The sequence below is a fragment of the Phacochoerus africanus genome, chromosome 2 (genome assembly GCF_016906955.1).
Source record: "Phacochoerus africanus isolate WHEZ1 chromosome 2, ROS_Pafr_v1, whole genome shotgun sequence".
NCBI classification, from domain to species: domain Eukaryota; kingdom Metazoa; phylum Chordata; class Mammalia; order Artiodactyla; family Suidae; genus Phacochoerus; species Phacochoerus africanus.
In genome coordinates, this window is record NC_062545.1 from 165656229 (window position 1) to 165675382 (window position 19154).

Genomic DNA, 19154 nt, shown 5'->3' on the forward strand with positions numbered 1-19154 from the left:
TGCAAGCCCTGGCTGCTACTGATTTCTGCCCAAAGTGTGTGTGGGTGGGTGGCAGGGGGTGTATGTGGTGGAGGCTTGGAGTAGGTCTTCAGCCTGAGGCCTCTGGATGATTTGAGATCCCAGGGCCCAGATTGTAGCCAGGCCACTCAGCTTTGATACCAGTTTCTGCCAAACTTCCTCAATGGAACTCTGTTTCTCCTTTTACCTTCGCCCAGTTCAGGGTCTTGTTAGAACAGGCTCTGCCTATATTTGCATGTGATTTGTGTGCAACTTGCATATATCTGCATGAGTCCAATCAGGTGGTTTTTAAAGGTTTCTGGACCCCTCCCTTGGGGGCATGGATACTAGCTTCTTGGACTCTTGGAGGGGACAGGGGCACCAGAGGTTACCTGGTCTGCTCTTCCACCCCCAGTCTGCTCCATCAGATGACAAACCCACCACCTCCCCAAGTGGTCCTCAGATGGCTGACATGGATGAAGAATTCCTGTGTTTGTAAAGTTCTGTGTAGAGAAGGGTGAGGTGTTATGTCTATATTTGGGCTTAGTTCTTTCCTCTGGGAACATCAGGACAAATCAACCACTTCCTTGCAAGACCCAGGACAGGCACCATGGTGGCCTCAGACTTCTCTTTCTTAGCTCAGCATCCATAGCACCGTCACTGTTTATGGACCTTAGTCCCAACCACTCCTGCAGGACTCTTCCAGAAGTGCCAGGCTGGAGGCTTTTAGGTGCAGTTCCCTGTTTTCAAATGAAATCTCAGGTGAAGTCCAGCATATAAAACAGATAACAGTGGAGTTGCTCTGGGTGAGGGGAGGGCAGAGAAATCCCCCCCAGGCCCCTAGCCACAATTGGAGAACCAAGTTTGCAAACCACTGTCCTAGTTTGTTCCTCTCAAAAGATACATCTGGGAGGAGTTCCCTGGTGGCTTAGCAGGTTAAGGATCCGGCAATGTCACTGCTGTGGCTGGGGCACTGCTGTGGCTCAGGTTTGATCCCTGGCCCAGGAACTTCTGCATGCCGCAGGTGTGGCCAAAAAATGAAAAAATAAAACAGATGCATCTGGGTGTAGAATCTGGCCCTCCAGACTTACAGAGCCTCCTAGGGGTGAGCCCTGGCTTTCTGTTTCAGCAGCAAAGGGGACACTGAGATCCTAAGCAGTTTCATTACACCATTATTGCCTCTTTCTAAGCTTGAGGGCCCACTAAGACCTCCAGATCTTTGTCCTGGCCTATCCTAAGCTTGGGCAGCCCCAGATACCTGGCCTCGGGAGCCTGAACTGAGTAGAGGACAGGGAGGAGTGGGGAGGGCTGGCCAGGGGTATGGTTGTGTGCCCTGAAAAGAGTCACCCAGAAGGAGCTTCTGTTGTGGCTCAGTGGTAATGAACCCGACTAGCTCAATCTCTGGCCTTGCTCAGTGGGTAAAGGATTGCCGTGACCTGCGGTGTAGGTGTGGTGTAGGCTGGCAGCTACAGCTCAAATACTGGTGGTGTGTCACTATAGGCCAGAGGGATTGGTCTCCAGCTAAGGAGCACAGGCAGAGATCAGAGGTCTGACCCTGGAACCTGGTGCCCTGGCCCAGATGCAAACTCTGATCCTGCCAAGACTCCAGTGTGAGATTTAAGATGTTTCCTTCATTCCTCTTATCCTTTCTCGGCTCCCTCATCTGTAAGAGAAGATGATGATAACTAGACCAGGGAGGTTGTGAGAGCCTAGGGAGCCTCCCTACCTGCAGAGAAGGCCCAGCATGTAAGGCACCTACATGTGGTACCCAGGAGTCTGCCTGGCTCGATGCCACCCTGGCTCCCCTAATCCCAGCACTCCCACCCCTCCCCCACAGCCTGACACAGCCACCAAAACACCCAAGATTCACTTTGGCAACAGGACTTTTATTCAGTCAAAATGAGTGTGACAAAACCCAAGACAGGCCAGGTGGCCCCCCCTCTCCTCCAGACCCACCCTTCCCATGGGAGAGGGGGTTCCAGGATGAAGGGGGTGCAGAGAAGTCACTGTGGGACTGAGGGGCACTGCCTGGGAGGTTTGTGGCACCCTGGGCTTGGGCTCAGCATTAGGGAGAAGGGACAATGCCCTTCCCTGAGTCCACATGGACAAGACTGCAGTCTTCTAATAACACCGAGGCTACTTTCTTCAGCTAATGAACTAAAGTTTGGGGTGGGGTCCCTAGAGGGTTGGGGGTCAGGGAATGTTATGGTCTAATCTCATACTTAAGGAATACACTTTTTTTTTTCTTTAAAAAAAAGTTTTCTTTCTGCTATTTAAAAAAATGTTTATGAGCATAACCAAAAATAGGTATTTGTTTCCTTGTTTTTTTTGTTTTTGTTTTTTTTTTGTTTGTTTTCCATCTTTTAACTAAGCCTTTCAAAGAACAACACAATAGAAAAGAAAAAAACAAGAAGTCACAAAAACATAAATCCTTAAACACACCTTGTAGAAAAATAGCTTCCGGCCACATCTGCTGACAGTGGTTGTTCCACGGTCCAGGGAGTGGGTCAGGCTGGCGGTGTCCCATAGGACAGAGGGCTGGGGACCTGCCCTTGCACACGCACACCCGGCACACACAGTACATTCCAAGGGCCAGCCTGCCCCCGCGGCTCTGTGTCTGGGTGGGACAGGAGGCAGGCTGCGGGGTGACCGTCTCACCCTCTCCGGGCCCAGGGGCATAGAGGGTCCTGGGGGTCCCCGTCAAGGAAGAGCTGGCTGACACAGAGTCCCCATGGGAGTGGACAGACAGACGAGACGGGGCGCCGGCAGCATGCTGGGAGGTGGCTAGTTCGAGTAACAATTTATACTCCCAGAAATGAATTTTCCTCTTATTTTTGGCTTTTTCAAAAAACGTTCTTTGACCAATTCCATCTTTATTTCGGCAGGCCCCGAGAGGCCCACCCTTGGTGAGGAGCCCTAGGAGGCAGGGTCCAGGGACACAGCACAGGCCCGAGAGCCAGCAAGCCTCGAGGTAGACATTTTCTTTCACACCTGGAAATGGGGAAGTGCTTTTTTTTTTTTTTTTTCCCTTTTTTAAAAAAACTCTGGATAACAATGTGGGGGTGGGTGGGTGGAGGGGATGCCCCTCAAGGGGCTTGAGGTAGGAGTGCATTCAGGGCTCTGTGGGGCAGGGGGCTGAGGCCACAACCCCACTCCCCCAAGGACATTCATTCCGGCTGAGGTAGGTGCTGAGAGCCAAAACAGCAAACATCTATCCTGAGAAAACAAGGGCATGGAGGGTGACAGTGTCAGAGGCCCACAGCAGGGGCATATTTTTGGAGTCTAATTCACTTCACCTTCCTCTTTCTTCTTCTTCTTTTTTTTTTTTTTTTTTTTTTGACTTTTAAGTGTGTTATTTTTTTAAAGGAAAATATTAGTTCAGTTCCATGTCATGTGGGTTCCAGCAGAGGTGGCGGCAGGGGAGGGGGGCTTCGCCTGGTGGGGGGGGTGCTCCCGCAGGATCCCCTCTGGGTCCTTGGAGGGGTTCCCTGCCAAGGCAACTGTATATCTTGACAATCTGAGGAACAGGCAGGACAGAAATGCTGGGAAGCCCCCATCCAAATCCCACATGACAGGAGAAATCTTGCCTTTGACCTGAGAATGGGGTGGTTGCTCCTTCAAGGGCCGGACACTGGCTACTGGCCCGAGTGAGCTGGCTGGGTGGCTGGTCCTTCACTCAGGAGGCCAGGGTCTCTGTCCTGGGGTGGCAGGGCAGCAGGGGGGCCCACGCAGGGGGCCTTGGCCTCCGATGCCATCTCCTCCAGGACACCACACCTCTGAAGGGACAGCACGGAGAGCTGGGTCTCCTCGCACAGGGCAGGGGCCTCGGGATCCTGCCAGGGAAAGGGACAGTCACACAGGTGTCAGCATGAGGCCAAAGGCCCCCAGCCAGAGATGTCAGGCTCTGGACTCAGTCCCACTCAGGGGTGAAGTCTCCAGGCTTCCCTGCCTGACGCGGGGCACAGAGAGACGCAGTGGCCATTGGTCTGGTGCCTGGAGAAGAGCTGCAGCTTGGTCAGGGCCAATGGCCAAGGCCTGCGACCACGGTGAAGAGGCAGAGCCTGCGCGGAGGCGGCTGGCTCGGGTGGGGGCACTCACCGTGGGTCTGGGGTGAGGCCTGGGGTGCGGCTGCCCCACGGCCCCTGCTCGGGGGAACAGCTGCTCCAGTTCCTTCACGTCCACACGTTTCTCATCTCGGCCCAGCGGACCCAATTCTCCCCATCCCGCCCCATTCAGTCCCAGAACGCCAGGGTCCCTCTGGCTCCTGGGGCCCTGAGGAGGGGAGAGCTGGTTTTCCACATCCTTACATAAGAGGACCCTAGGGGTGAGCCAAGAGTTAGAGCGAGGGACTTGAGAGGAGCAAGAATAAAAAGATGCAGACAAGGTGCCCCAAACACTCCCTCCCCTGTGGCTTTCCTGCCCCAGGCCTGCCCATCCCACGCCGGCCCAGCCCCCACTCCCTGGTCCAAGGCCCACCTGCCCCTTTGGCCGAATAAGAGGAAGAGGACACAGAAGATGATACAGGTGACCCCAATGTGGATGCCGATGACGATGCCTGTGGTGGACGTCTGGTTGGTGGCTTCTTCCTTCCGGCAGTCACACGGTGGGCTCAGGGCTAGGGGTGGGGGCAGGAATAGGTTGGAGGCTGGGGCCTCCAGACACCCAGCACATGCAGATTCCTGCCCCCTCGGCTGCTGCTCCTGCCCCTAAGTCTACATACCATTTGCCCTTGTCTATGATATCCCAGCTCAACCTTTTTGGTTCTTTTCACTAATTACTGAGCACTAACTCTGTGCCAGATACTAGGAATAACACTTTATATGGGCCATTTCATCCTCCGTATGTTTCTACAGAGCTTGGATTAGTATTCCCATTTTATGGAGAAAACTGGGGCTCAGAGAGGTTAAGTAACTTGCCCGAGGTCACACAGCCAAACAGGAAACTCAGGTCTATGTTCTCCAGGGCTGCATGTACTGTTCCAAACTCCTACCTTCCCTAGATGTCTGCTCCCTCCTCCCTCAGCCCCTGACCTCCTTTCCTGAGTGCCAGTCTTTGGCCACACCCCATCCCCAACCCTAATTTGTCCTCTCTCTCTTTTTGTCTTTTTAGGGCTGCACCCACTGCATATGGCGGTTCCCAGGCTAGGAGTCGAATCAGAGCCGGCCTACACCACAGCTGCAGCAACACAGGATCTGAGCCTCGTGTGTGACCTACACCACAAGCTCATGGTAACACTGGGTCCGTAACCCACTGAGCGAGGCCGGGGATTGAACCGGCGTCCTCATGGATACTAATCAGATGCATTTCTGCTGAGCCACAACAGGAACTCCTCACCTGTCCTCTCAGATGCTCCCCTCAAAGACACGAAGCGGACTGTGGCATTGCCTTCCCCGTGCTGGTTGTAGGCGAGCAGCTTCACCTCGTACACTGCAGTGGGGTCTGGGGGGAAGGCCAGGCTGCTGAGGGACTACCCCAGGCCTCACTGGGCGGTTGTGTCCCTGGTGGGGGGGACCTGGAGGCAACCTCTGCCCACCACCTCCTGGTGCCGGGCACCGCACCCCTGCCCGGCTCCCCAAGCCCCAGCTATGTCCGCCTCACCGAGCTGGCTGAGGTTGTAGGAGGAGACAGTCCCTGGCAGCAGGATGGGGCCAGTGAAGGAGGTCTTGCTTGCTGGGCGGTAAAACAGCTTGAAGCCGCCCTCGTGCTGGGCCAGCCGGGGCCAGGGCTCCCACAGCAGCTGCAGGGTGGAGCTGCCCAGGACCCGCACCGACAGTGGGGGTGGGGCAGGGGCTGCAGGCCGAGAAGGAGGCTGAGACGTGAGGATTTGGTGGTTGAAGCTCCACTCTCCCACTTGCCACCCGTGACCCAGTTCCCCCCACCCGAGCCCGATGGGTCCCTGCCCTCTAACCTAGGGCCTCTGCTTGCTCAAATAGCACCTTTACGTAAATTAGAAAAGGACACCCAGCCTCCACTTAGCCTCAGCGTGAAGAACCCTGTGCAGTGCACAACCTGAACAACTGCCCACAGAGGTTCCACCACAATACCCTGAGTGTCTGTGGTTTTGTGCTCCATGCCCAGACCTCACCTTCACCTAGAGTGCTGGCCAGCGTGGGGGCAGAGGCTGAGCTAGCCCCCCGGGGTGTGTAGGCCTTGATGTAGAAGCTGTACGCAGTAGAGGGCTCCAGGTCGCTCACCAGGTGCTGAAAGGTGCTCTTGCTGACTGCTTCCTGATACTCCAGCTCTGGTGGATCTGGGGAGGCCAAGGGCAGGGCAGGGACATGAAGGAGCGTGAGGGACTCCTGGCCACACTGGTGAAATGAGGGCAGCCAAGGTGCAGCCGGGAGAAGGGAGGGAAGGTGTCCGGTCAGGATGTGCAGGATTGAGGAGGCTGAGACACAGTAGGAGGAAGGAGCTGCAGAGCAGCCTTGCCCTCCCGGGCCCGACCCACCGGCAGCCTTCCTGATGTGCAGGACATAGCCGATGATCTCCTTGGTGTTGACCACGGGCTCGGTCCATGACACTCGGACCTCAGTGGATGACACGGAGACCGCTTGCACATTGAGGGGGGGCCCAGGCAGCCCCTCGGCCCACAGCACGGTCAGCCTGGCACTGGCCTGAGAGGAGCCAGCGCTGTTCTCAGCCACGCACTGGTAGATGGCCTCATCTTCAGGGCCGATTCCAGAAATGGTCAGGGTGCTGCAGGGGGAGGGAGAACCTCAGACCCCCTCCTCCTTCCAGAGAATCCTTGGAGGTAAGCCAAATCTCCCCATCTTTCATATGGGGAAACTGAGCCCCTCCAGAAGACAACAGGGTTGTCTGAGGACTCCCAGCAAGTTAGGGGCAGGCCTGGGGCTCAAACCCACGTCTCCAGACCCCCGATTTAGGGTTCTGCCCCAAGAGGAGGTGCACAGCCTACCCAGGCCACTCATTCTAGACCCTCTTCCCCGTCTTTTCCCCAGGCCTCACCCCAGCGCACACACCACACACGTGCCTGTTATTATTCTTGAGCCTGACGTGGCCTCCGGGGCCCAGCACCTGCCCATTCTTCAACCATGTGACGTGAGGGGGTGGCTCACCCTGGGCTTGGCAGGTGAACATGGCTGTGGTCCCAGCTGGCCTGGAGATGGACTGGGGGTGCTGGACAAACTCTGCTGGTGCTGGGGTGGGGGGGCATAGAGAAGCAAGAGAGTTGTGAGGGGTCAGGTGGAGAGGGAGGGGACAGCTCTGGTGAAGGAAAGGGGAGAGGGTGGGGCCAGAGGTCTGCAGGGGACAGGTGGCCAAGGGACCCCCACCCCTAGGAGAATCGTCCAGGTAGGGCCCAGCCTCCCACCCTGACCCAGGTTCCAGGAGAGGGAGCCAGGCCTCATCTCCCTCTGCCCCAGAGAGGCAGACCCAGGAGAGGACTCCATTTTAATGACTATTTAAAAGACTGACATTTGTATCCCAAAGCAATCAAGCTGAGCTCTCTGTTCAGGAAATTGTTAAATAAATAAATGTGCTAATAGGTTTGGCTGCACCTCGAAGGCAGTAATCACGGGGAGATGGATGAGCCCTCGGTACCGGCCCCCCTCACCCCTACATTCAATTCCACTCTCCTCCAATCCCAAGCCTCAAGCTTCCATTAACACCCGAGAAATGAAATGCTCCATCACCTTCATTTAAACAGATTAACAGCATACGGAATGCTAAACAAACAGGCATTTAAGTTCCTCATCCCCTCTCTCCCACCTCTTGCCCAGCTCTCTGGGAGAGACCCACCACAGAAAACCCCTGAGAACGGGAACCCAGGGCCAGTTCACAGGGCCAGTTGAACCCCAGGGCAGGAGGATGGACAGAATGACCTGGTCAGCTGCAGAGGCCCTGAACACCATGGGACTAGAGGTTGGCTGCGTGTGTGTGTGTGTGTGTGTGTGTGTGTGTGTGTGGCGGGAGATGCGGTGTGAGAGTGTGACATGGCAAACACGATGAGAGCGTGTGGGCAGGTGTGAGCATGGAAGTGCCACACGTGTGAATGAGAACAGCATGTGTGGGGAGGGACAGGTGGGAGCGACACAGATTGGGGAGACCAGCTGAGAGTCCAAAGTGGAAATGACAGGGGTGGGGTGGGGTGGCAATGGCACCTGGAGGGGCTGATGACAAGAATGCCCTCCCACTCCCCATACACATTTCTGGGGGAGAGGGAGAGAGAGAGCTGCTGCCTTTGGCCTGGGCTCTGGGGCCTGGAGAGGGGCAGGGGCAAGGTCAGGGTGAGAATAGGACAGTGGGTGAGAATAAGGCAATGGGCTGGGCCAGGGATCTCAATGGGGGGGCAGGGGATGGGGTTAAGGAGCTCGTACCTTGCACCACCAGCCGCCCCTGTGCTGTCCTCCTCACCCGGGTGCCGGGCCTGTTGGCTGCACAGACGTAGACACCTGAGTGCTGGACCGACACATCTGAGATGATGAGGTTCCCCGTGCCCAGCACCTGGATGCCCTCCACCCCAATGGGACGGCCATCTGCAGAGGAAGGGGAGGGTCAGGGAGGCAGGTGCGCTGGAAGAATGCCCAGGATGGAAGTGGCCACCCATCAACCTGCCAGGAGCCCCCCCCCCCGCCCAGTCTTTGACGCTGACTCCTCCCTCCGAGCATCACAGCACTGTGGAGGCGGCACAGAAAACTCTCACCTAGCAGCAGAGACCTGGGTCCTAAATCCTAGCATTGTCACCACCTCACTGGTGACCTTCCAATCCCTTTCCCTTAGTTTCTCAGTCAGGAAAGTAGGGGAGTTGGGTTACATGGACATTTCCCAACCTGGTTTGTCTCTCCTGAAAAAAGCCCCATGGTTAAATAGCCATTCCCTTCCTGGACTGTCACAATGCCCATTGACATAAAGGCTCTGAGAAGTCCCGCCGCAAAGGAACCTGGTTAACTCTGCTTCCCATACTTGTGAGAGCACCAAGCCATTCTTTCCCCCCAAAGCAGATCACGCTTTGGGGAAAGTTGCACCAGATGGTCCCTGCACAGCCTATGGGCTCCTCCTAATGGTGAGGCCACTCTTTCCAGCCTCTCCCAGGCCCCGGGCCCTCCCCCCACCCAGGATCAGATTAGCACAGTCAGAATTCGAGGAGACAGCTCCCCATTCAGTCCCTGAAGTGGTGAAATCTACTCCATTATCCCGCCTGCTGCCCCCTCCTTCCCCAATCACTCAGCTGCTACAATGTGGCCCAGTCTCCTTGTGAATGCGACCCTACCCCATCCCCTCCAGACTCTCCTTCCCTCAGTGACCTTTCCACTCAGACAATGTGGGCCCATCTGCACCCTTTCATTTCTCTCCTTCAGCTGCCTAGGGATTTAGGCTGGGGATTTAGGGGGCCAGGCTAGAGACTGGGGGAGCCCAGAGCGAGGGTGTGCCAACTGGCTGGGATTTTGAGGGGCTTGGGATTGCATGGCTGGGGAGGATGGCCAGGGTGTGGAGGGCAGAGATGAGCAGGAGGGGAGAGAGACTAGGGGTGCTGAGAGCCACAGAGGGGTTCTGCAGGGCCCGATGGCAATGCCAAGGGTGAAGGGAGCATGGAGGCAGGGAGCTGGCGCAGGACTGCGGGGACGGACGAGGTAACCCGGGGAGCTAAGCCATCTGCACACGGGGAGGGAGAATGCAGTGGGCAGGCAGACCTCCCTGGTCCTGCCAAGGAGAGGGAAGCCACCCCTCCCCCTGCCCCCAGAGAGAAAGGACCCCCACGGAGAACAAACAGGACTCCAAGTTCCCTCCAGGAACTGGGTGAAGAGACTGGCCCTCCCGGGGGTGGGACAGGGTGGGAGAGGCAGGAGCTGCAGGATGAGGCTCACCCAGGCGGCTCCAGGACACAATGGGGCGAGGGTTGCCCGTGGCGACACACTCGAGCACGGCTGTCTGGTGCACAGTCAGGGTGAGGTTCTCAGGCCCCACGAGGATCGTAGGCTCCTTGTAGGCCCCAGAGCCTGAGCCTGGAAGGAGGATGACACATTGCTTAACTTTAGCTGGGACCCTTCCCACCTCCTCACCCCCCGCCCCCATATAGCTTAGGACATGGGAGGTGGGGGACAAGCTTCTGCCCAGAAGCCGGGTCCTGGGGGCAGAGAGGAGATGCCAGTGGCTCCAGGATGTGCACACACACTCATTTCTCCAGTTAGACTCTGCAGAGCCTCTGGCAATGGGAGAGCCACCCCCATCCAACCACTCATAAGCAGAGGGCAGGCTTCCTCAGGGAGAATCGAGCTAGGACAGGGCCTTGGATTCTGGCTGAATCCTCACCCTGAGGGCCCAGATCTCTGTGCTCAGAAGGTGCTCTGTACACACTTGGCTGACTGGGCTCCAGGGCTCAGTTGAAGGGGGATTGATTTAAGGGTGGAGGGAAGCACAAGGCAGGGCAAAGACTCCTCACCTGACACAGTGAGCCTGGCCCCGTGGCTGACCCGGACACTGGCGATGTTTGAGGCCACACAGTGGAAGATGCCGCTGTCCTCAGCCTGTAGGCCTGTGATCTGCAAGACGCCCTTGGGCAGCAGTGTGTACCTGTGGTGGGGGACATGGTCAACCACGAGCACAGCATCAGGGGCCACAGCATCACAGACCCCACCCAGGACCCAGGCCCTGTCCTCGTGTCAATCTCATCGTCGTAGGTGGATGGATGCACCTGCAATTCCAGCCTTGACAATAATCACACACAGATCTTCTCATGGATGGGAGTCTGGAATCTGGGCCCACAAGCCACACAGATATACTCGGTCTCAACAAAGTTGCAGAGATACCACCACTACCACCAGACTGGCCTTCTTCAAGGCCCAGACCCCAGGCCCACCTCTGGGTCCCCCTGACTCCATCTTCCCCACCCAGGGCTCACCTCTCATTGTCTGTGTCAATGGGGACTCTGTTCTTCTGCCAGGTGATCAGGGGTTTGGGAAGCCCATGGATTTGGCACTGGAAGCGGGCCACGCCGCCCTCCTCACCCACCGTGGCCTGGGGATGCACGTGGAAGTCTGACATAGCTGGAGAAAGAAAGGGAAGTGTGTATGGGAAAGGCAGGCTGCTAACTGCGGAAGGGACAGGCAAGGGCGTCTGGGGGGTGGGGCTCAGGGTCCCGGAGCCCGGAGCTCACCCCACCCAGGGGCAGGGTGTTTTCCTGTTTTCCTGGAGCTGGCAGATAACAGGGCAATGGCTTGGGGTTGGCACAGCAGTACTTACTGTGCCTCTTATTAGTGGGAAATATCTCCCCCTAAGGGATGGTTATAGGCCACTTAGAGAAGGGTACGAACAAATTCTTGGATGATAAACCTCAAACATGGAAATCTTGGGCTGGTGACACACAAAGGCTGGTCAGAGAAAGGCCTGTGCCCCACTTTTCCAGGTGCTTTCGGATTTACTTTTACAAACTCCCCCTAAGGTATGCAAGTGCTAAGTATTATGCTGCATATTTTACAGAACAGGACACAGTCCCAGAGAGGGGAAGCGATTAGTCCAGTGTCACCTAGGAGGGACACTGGTCATTAGACCCTGGTTACCAGTGCCCAGTGGCTTTTTCTTCCCTTCATCATCACCCCTTTCTCCCCAGTTCTTCTGCAGCTTCTCAAGGCACCCCAAGAGGATGGATGGTGTATCCATCTAAGGTGACAAGCCTCTCAGAAGACTGTCAGTCCCACCAATCTACATTTCAATGTATCATAAATATTCAAGGACCCTCCTCCCCACCTTTGGGGGATCTGTCTGAACTAAATGCTGGAGCTCCGATCATGGGAGGGGCCGTGGTGAACTCCCCATCCTATTTTAGGCTGGTTAAGCGATCCTGTCCTCCCTCGTTCCCACCCAGCCCCACTCCCCAACCTGTAAAGCCCAGAGAAGGGGCCCCTCCCACCCGGGTTTCCAGCTTCAGCACTAGGGCTGTGATTTCATTAAAACCCACTTTGCTTCAAGTGCAGGAAGGCGGCTCACCATCTGTCCAGGCAGGCAGCCCCTCCCCTCCAGCACTCCATCAACTGGGACAGTTGTCCCCTCCCAGAAGGAGCCCTCCCCCCATGGCAGCAGGGACACCAGAGCTGGTCCTGGCTCCTGCTCCTGGCTCCCTGGTGTGGGCGGGCACACCCTCCGTCTCAGGCCCCCCTCAATGTGACGGCCTGTTCAGGACTCCAGGGCAGCTCAGAAAGGCCGAGCCTTTGTGCCCTTCTTCTCAGAGTCTCTGGGGGCTGACTCTTTTGTGGCACGTTCTCCATCTCATTTGCATGTGGTTCATTAAATATAAACATGCATAAAAATACCCAGCCCTGCCTCCTCCTCTTTTGAGGCCTCCTGGGAGGGTGGCTGATGGGTGTGAGCGCCTCCCGGCACATGTGTGCAGGGCTGTGCTTGCTGGAAGGATGTGGCTGTCTCTGTGCCTGTGATGTGGGTGGCTGAGGCTGGATGTGAATGGCGGGTGGTGTCCCTCAGCTCCTGCGGCTGGTGTGTGATTCTGGTTGTGTGTGGATCATCAATCACACACATCCCCATGTAGGTACAGCCCTTACAAAGGGTACCTTGGGGCCCTAGGGAGGTGGTGGCAAATGCCCCAGCTGGTGTCCCCATCAGCCCTGGTGAAATAATCCTCAGGGAGCATCGGAGGTCGGCCTGTCCTGTCTCAGGCCAAAGGCTGTGTTTGGCCAAGAGCCTGCAGGTCAGCCTAAGGGCTTGGGGGAGGGGGCTGAGGCACTGGTGGGGCCACTCTACTGCTTCCAGGCTTCTCCCTCTAGGAGGGCAGGGCTGGAGGCAGACCCAGGGAGTGGAGAGGGCACCCAGGCTCCTGGGGCAGCCGTCTGGGTCCCCTCCCAGCCCTGCCCACTCAGAAGCCAGGGAGCTGCCTGTCCCCTCCTCACTCCAGCTGGAGAGGAGCCTGCAGCCCCCCAGGGACCTGGGGCGGGGACTAATGGCTCTGCTGACTGCAGATGCCTCCTCATTAAGGAACCGGATCCCTTTGTGTTTCTAGCCCCTCTTCTGGGCTCCCTGGAGGCGCCTAGAGCTAGGAGCTGGCCTGAGGATAGAGACAAGGGAAAGGGCTGCTTCTCCTCAGGGCACTGCGGATGGAGAAAGTTTGGGCTCCACCTTCTTTCTCCCCCCAAAACTAAACAATGACAAAGCAGGGGTTGAATGTGATGCTGGAGAGGAATGTTCAAGCAAGAAGAGGTGGGAGTTAAGGAGCCAGGCTGATCATCATCGCACTGTGTACAACACAGTCCTGGGGGTCCCCTGGGGGCCCTGGGATGCAGCTGGGGCCCCTCGCCACCCGGGACCCCACATCTTCCTTCCATTGGAGCAGCCAGTCAGCTTTACTTAATTGCAGTCCTGCCAAACATTTCATTTGAAGGGTAGCTTTACTTTTTTGGGGGGAGGGGCTGCATCCAAGGCATATGGAGGTTCCCAGACTAGGGGTCAAATTGGAGCTGCATTGGAGCTGCAGCTGCCAGCCTACACCACAGCCACAGCAATGCCAGATCTGAGCTGCATCCTACACTGCAGCTCATGGCAACACCGGATCCTTTAGCCCACTGAGCGAGGCCAGGGATCGAACCTGCATCCTCATGGATGCTAGTCGGATTTGTTACGGTCAAGCTACAACAGGAACACCCAACGGATAGCCTTGCTTTTAAAAAGTGCTTGAAAACCACTCATCTAAAGCCAACACATTCTTCTTGTGAACAGGAAACATACGATCAGGCCCCGATGGTGGCTTTACCAGCCCCAAATCAGAGGTTACATGCCCCAAGCCCTCTGCTGGGCCATCCCTTAGCTCTCTAGCAAGTTTTTCACTCTCTGAAGACAGGCGACCCCAGAGTGGACTGCAGGCTGGCCCGGCCTCTTTTCACTAAGTGGGAGTTGGCCTTGGGTTGCAAGTTGCAGGGAGGACAAAGAGTCCCAGAGATGGTTCCTCCGTCCCATCCCTTAGAACCCAGCTAGCTACACAGTGTGGTCTCAGGCAGGTATTGCAATAAGGGGGGGGGTGTCCTCTTTATCCGAGGCTCCTTCTTCCCTCCCCTTCCTCCCACCCCTTTCCAACCCTTGAGTCAGCCCTGTATATCCCTTAGGATGTCCTGGGGGATTGTCCTGGGACCCTGGGCGGGCAGTGTCAGAATGTAATAGGGAAGAACAAATCTGCACCCCGTTTCTTTTACTTTAACCTTTGTATTCTATTGCTTTTGCTACAACTTAATCACTAAAGGGATGTTGCTTATCGCTTAAAGTATACAGAATGGCCCAGCTCTGGGAAACCTGGCTCCCATGCCCAGGCATTAAGCTCAAATACTTTTTTTTTTTTTTTTTTAAGCTCACAGGAAATATCCTGACCAGGCCCACCTGTGAATGGCTGCCAACAAGAAAAAATTAACACATCCCCTCTGAGTCTGGCTGGAAGCAGGAAATATTTGCCATAACTTATCACCTTTTTTACTTTACCTCCTCACCTCCCCTTCTTTGTTCTATAAAAGAAACTAGCGCCCAAACACAGGCAAGATGGTTCTTTGGGAAACTAGTCTACCATCTTCCCGGCCTGCCGGCTTTCCAAATAAAGTCACTATTCTTGTGCCAACAACCCGTCTCTCAGCTTATGTGGCCAGCAGTATGAACTTGGACTCAGCAACAAGAGCACCACTCCTTTCATCCACAAATGAAGGGGTGAACAGGTACCCTTCAGGGCCTGCCAGCTCGGACTCCTGTCACCTTCATAAACAGGACTTTGTCCACGCTCAGCTTAGTTGGGGACTCGGAATCTTCCACTCTGTGTTCACAAGTAAGAGTGTTTTTTCTTTAGGAAGTTGGGGAGAAAGTTGCTCAGGGCCACATAGATCTCTGATCTCTGAGTGGGACATTTGCTTCATAAGCCTGTTCTCCAGGCCACAGAGTCAAGGGGAAACTGTCCTTCATCATGTCTCTTTGGGGCGGGGGCATCCCTGGACGACCATGGGTACGTGGGGCTGAGGACTGGACCTCTGAAAACCCTGATCCCTGAGCAAGTCATCCTGGAGGCCACTGTGTGGTTGATAACAGTGGATGCAGGTTACTGTTGTGGTTGGAGGCACTACTTGTGGCCGGTGTGGGTAGCAGTGTGCCTGTGGCTGGTGGACATGAAGGTGGTACTGTGGCCTGTGGCTGTTGATGCTTTATTCTTCTGCTGACACCTGTTGGTCAGGTAAGGGCTGTTTTGATTTCCTCACTTCAAGCTGGGTTACGGGGTGGGTAGTGCTGGGAGGCCCTTACAGCAGCGGGCAGCGTGAGGACCATTGAGAGTAACAGGGAAGACAAAGGCCTGCATGGGAGCCATTATGGAGAAAGGAAGAAGAAAGCGCCTTGGTCCCCAAATGGTGTGAGAAGGAATCTCCCAGCTACTCCCTGTGCCCCCCATGACAGTCAGGCCATGGGGAGAGAGGGTCAGAGAGAGTGCCCAGCAACCCGCCTCCCGCCCCCCACCCCCCCATGAGGGGGGCGCTGGAAGGGAGCAGAAACAGGCAGGAAATGGCTCCTGGACACCCCTATAAATCACCCAAGGGGAGGGGGCTCTCCTGAGAGCCAGATCTAGAGCAGCTTAGGGAGGGGAGGGGAATTTTCCTCCTGGTCCAGGACCTCTGGTGAAGTCAGGCCTGGATCTGATTAGACAGGCTCCAGGGGGACGCTGGGGGGCAGGAAGGGTCGAGACAGAGTGCTGGGAGGGAAGCCAGCAGCATCCCCCAAGCCCAGCCACCAACCCTTTGGCTACAGCTAGACACCTATCTGGTGTGTGACAACAAAGAGCTCAGTGGGCTTGTTGGGACAGAGTTCAAAACACAGACTTTGCAGAAGCCAGTGGCACTGAGGGTCTGAGGCAATGACTGACTCCACTCATACAGCCTTTTGAGAGCAACAACCATGACCTACAGGCTCTTCTAAAGGCCGTCAAGGCCAGTGCTCCTCCTGGTACCCACTCCTGCCAAGGACCATGGACACTCCAAATGTCCTGCTCCTCTTCAGGCAGCTCAGATGATTGTAACATTTCTCCTTATACTAGAAACATGCCTGAACCCCATATGCTTCCATGCACGGCCCCCACCTTTTCCCTTGAGAATCTCATTTTCCAATGTAATAGCCAGCTTTTAAGCACTTGAAAGGTGACCAGTCCAAATTGAGATGGGCTCTAAGTGTAAAATGCACACTGGATTTCAAAGACTTAGTAGAAAATAGACACTAAGCACAAGGGAAATGCAAATCCAAACCATAATGAGATGCCACCTCACACCCATTGGGATGGCTACTATCAAATCAAAAACAAAAAATAGAAAGTAGCAAGCGTTAGCAAGTATATGGAGAAATTGGAACCCTTGTACACTGCTGGTGGGAATGTAAATTGGTGTTTTTGGAAAATGGAAAACATGGTGGTTCCTCAAAAATATAAAAATAGAACAACCATATGATCCAGCAATTCCACTTTCGGATATATACCCCAAAGAATTAGGGTCTTAGAAGTTCCCTGGTTGGCAGAGGGTTAAGGATCTGGCATTGTCATTGCTGTGACTCGGGTCACTGCTGTGGCATGGGTTCAATCCCTGGCCCAGGGAATTTTTGCATGCCATGGGTGTGGCCAAAAAAAGAAATTAAGGATCTTGAAGAAATATTTGTACATGTATGTTCATAGCAGCCTTATTCACAATAGCTAAAAGTTGAAAGTAGTGCAAGTAGCCATCAAAGGACAAATGGACAAACAAAATGTGTTTATACATACAATGGAATATTATTCAGCCTAAAAAAGGAAGGAAACTCTGACACACGCTACAACATGGATGAACTTTGAGGACATCATGCTAAGTGAAATAGGTCAGTCACAAAAAGATAAATACTGTACGATTCCACTTATATGAGATACCTAGAGTAGTCAATTCAGAGACAGAAAGTAGAATCGTGTTTGCCATGGGCCGATGGCAAGAGAGGACTAGGGAGTTACTGTTTAAAGGGAAGAGAGTTTCACTTGTAGAAAACAATCCTGAAAATGATGATGATGGTTTGCACAATAATATGAAGGCACTAAATGCTATTGAATTGCACATTTGAAAATGATTAAGACAATAAATGTTACATTATGTGTAGTTACCACAATTACAAAGTTGGGAAAAATGAGAGTTAATAATTTAAAATATTGATTACAGGGAATTTCCTTGTGGTGCACCAAACTAAGGATCTGGTGTTGTCACTGCAGCAGCTTGGGTTGCTGCTGTGGCTCGGGTTTGATCTCTGGCTCAGGAACTTTCACATGCCATGGGCATGGCCAAAAAATTTGATTACAAGTTGAAATGATGACATTTTTATTTTCTTTTTGTGGCCACACTTGTGGCACATGGAAGTTCCCCTGCCAGGGGTCAAATCAGAACTGCTGCTGCAGCCTATAGCAGATCCTTAACCCATTGAGCAAGGCCAGGGGTGGAACCTGCAACCTCCCAGAGACAACACTGGGTCATTAACCCACTGAGCCACAACAGGAACTCCAAAATGGTAACATTTTGGATTTTAAAGATTTCGTCTCAAAAATGTAAAAAAACTTATTGATAATTTAAAATCAGTGATTATATGTTCGAGTAATAATGTTTTAGACAGATGAAGTAAAATTTAGTGCTAAAATTAACTCACTTGTTTCCTTTTGAAATTTATTTGTGTAACTACTAGAACATTTAAAATTAGTGGCAGGTATGATACTTCCACTGGACAGCACCACTCTAGAAGGCACACTTTTTTTTTTTTTTACACAATTTTGTTTTTCACACAGTAGACCTTCAAATACTTGATGTCTGGGTTGTTCCCTGAGAAACATTTTCTGAGGGAAAACACCCATAACTCTTCAGCCATTTGTGATGTGAAAAAATGCCTTGAGCCTGAAGACCCTTGTAGATGGTCTGAGCCCACCAGGGCCTTACCTCACCAGAGGACTCTGAGCAGATGTCAGCCATCATCTGTAGTGAACACTGCTGTGCTATCCAATATGGTAGCCATTAGTCATCTGTAGCCTCTTAAATTAAAAACTCAGTTCCTCTGGCTTACTGGCTCTCTTTCAAGGGCTCAATAGCAACAAGGAGCTACAGGCTCCCTTATGGGACAACACCAACAGAGTATTCCCACCACCACAGAAAATCCTACTGGACAGCATTGGTCTAGACCCAAGGCAAGGCCTCAGACCCACAGCTGCCTCCTGTCTTGCTCCCTCTCTCTTGCTGCCCCAGCAGCGAGCCCCGCTTTCTCCTCCATCTTCATCACTGTTCCAGCCTTGCTCCTGCCTGAGCCCTCCTCTCCCGGGTGCACAGACTGAGAGACTGCTGACAAGGCCCGCATTCGCTGATATCCTGAGACTGTCACACTGCATGGCAGAGAAGGCCTCACATGGCAAGATTTCTACTCCTAGTGGGGAAATACTTGCTAAGAGCACTTTGAGGAAGTGGTACAGTGAAGAGGTTGATTGTACAGGCTCTGGAATCTGAACTGGGTTCCAAACTCAACACCACCACTCTTAGCTCTATGACCTCAGGCAAGTTACTTAGACTCTCAAAATCTCTACTTTCTCATAAAATAGGAATGATAATAGTTCATATTGCTAAAGCTGTGACACTGGGGGGAAATCAAGGAGATAGATTTGTAAAGGGTTTAGCATGGTCCTTGGTAAACAGCAAATACTTGCTAGCTATGGTTTTTTTTTTGTTTGTTTTTGTTTTGTTTTGTTTTTGGTCTTTTTGCCTTTTCTAGGGCCGCTCCCACAGCATATGGAGGTTCCCAGGCTAGGGATCAAATCGGAGCCGTAGCCGCCAGAGCCACAGCAACGCCAGATCTGAGCCATATCTGCGACCTGCACCACAGCTCAGGGCAACGCCAAGTCCTTAACCCACTAAGCAAGGCCAGGGATCGAACCCACAACCTCATGGTTCCTAGTCGGATTCGTTAACCACGGTGCCATGACGGGAACTCCACTTGCTAGCTATTGTTGAGAGAAAATAGAATCTTGAACCAAAAGGTGCTGAGAGGTTACAGAAGAGCATGGTGGGATCAGGGGTGGGGGGTTTATCTCCTCTGAGAGTGGAATCATCTTGCCACAGAGAGGCAAAGACTCAGAGAGTTAGTGGCAGAGCCCTCTGGAGAAGTGAGTCAAGACAGCGCGCAGGTTCTGAACGGTGAGA

General features: G+C 54.0%; 1 protein-coding gene across 11 annotated transcripts in view; it reads right to left on the reverse strand.

The window, feature by feature from the left end:
• Positions 1–1862: 1862 nt before the first annotated feature.
• IGDCC3 (immunoglobulin superfamily DCC subclass member 3) overlaps positions 1863–19154 on the reverse strand; it is a 44413-nt gene continuing 27121 nt past the window's right edge. For 3 of the 11 annotated variants that reach the window (XM_047767082.1, XM_047767080.1, XM_047767089.1), the window contains 10 exons: positions 10856–11000; positions 10397–10527; positions 9822–9959; positions 8334–8492; positions 6989–7154; positions 6083–6693; positions 5596–5787; positions 5332–5436; positions 4474–4612; positions 3721–4315 (listed from right to left, as the gene is read on the reverse strand). In XM_047767082.1, the coding sequence (XP_047623038.1) occupies positions 3895–4315; positions 4474–4612; positions 5332–5436; positions 5596–5787; positions 6083–6693; positions 6989–7154; positions 8334–8492; positions 9822–9959; positions 10397–10527; positions 10856–11000 (2207 nt within the window). In that variant the 3' untranslated portion in view covers positions 3721–3894. Of the gene's footprint in view, positions 4316–4473; positions 4613–5331; positions 5437–5595; positions 5807–6082; positions 6694–6988; positions 7155–8333; positions 8493–9821; positions 9960–10396; positions 10528–10855; positions 11001–19154 lie in introns of those variants that run through there. The other 8 variants (XM_047767086.1, XM_047767084.1, XM_047767091.1 and 5 more) reach the window with 7 other exon arrangements.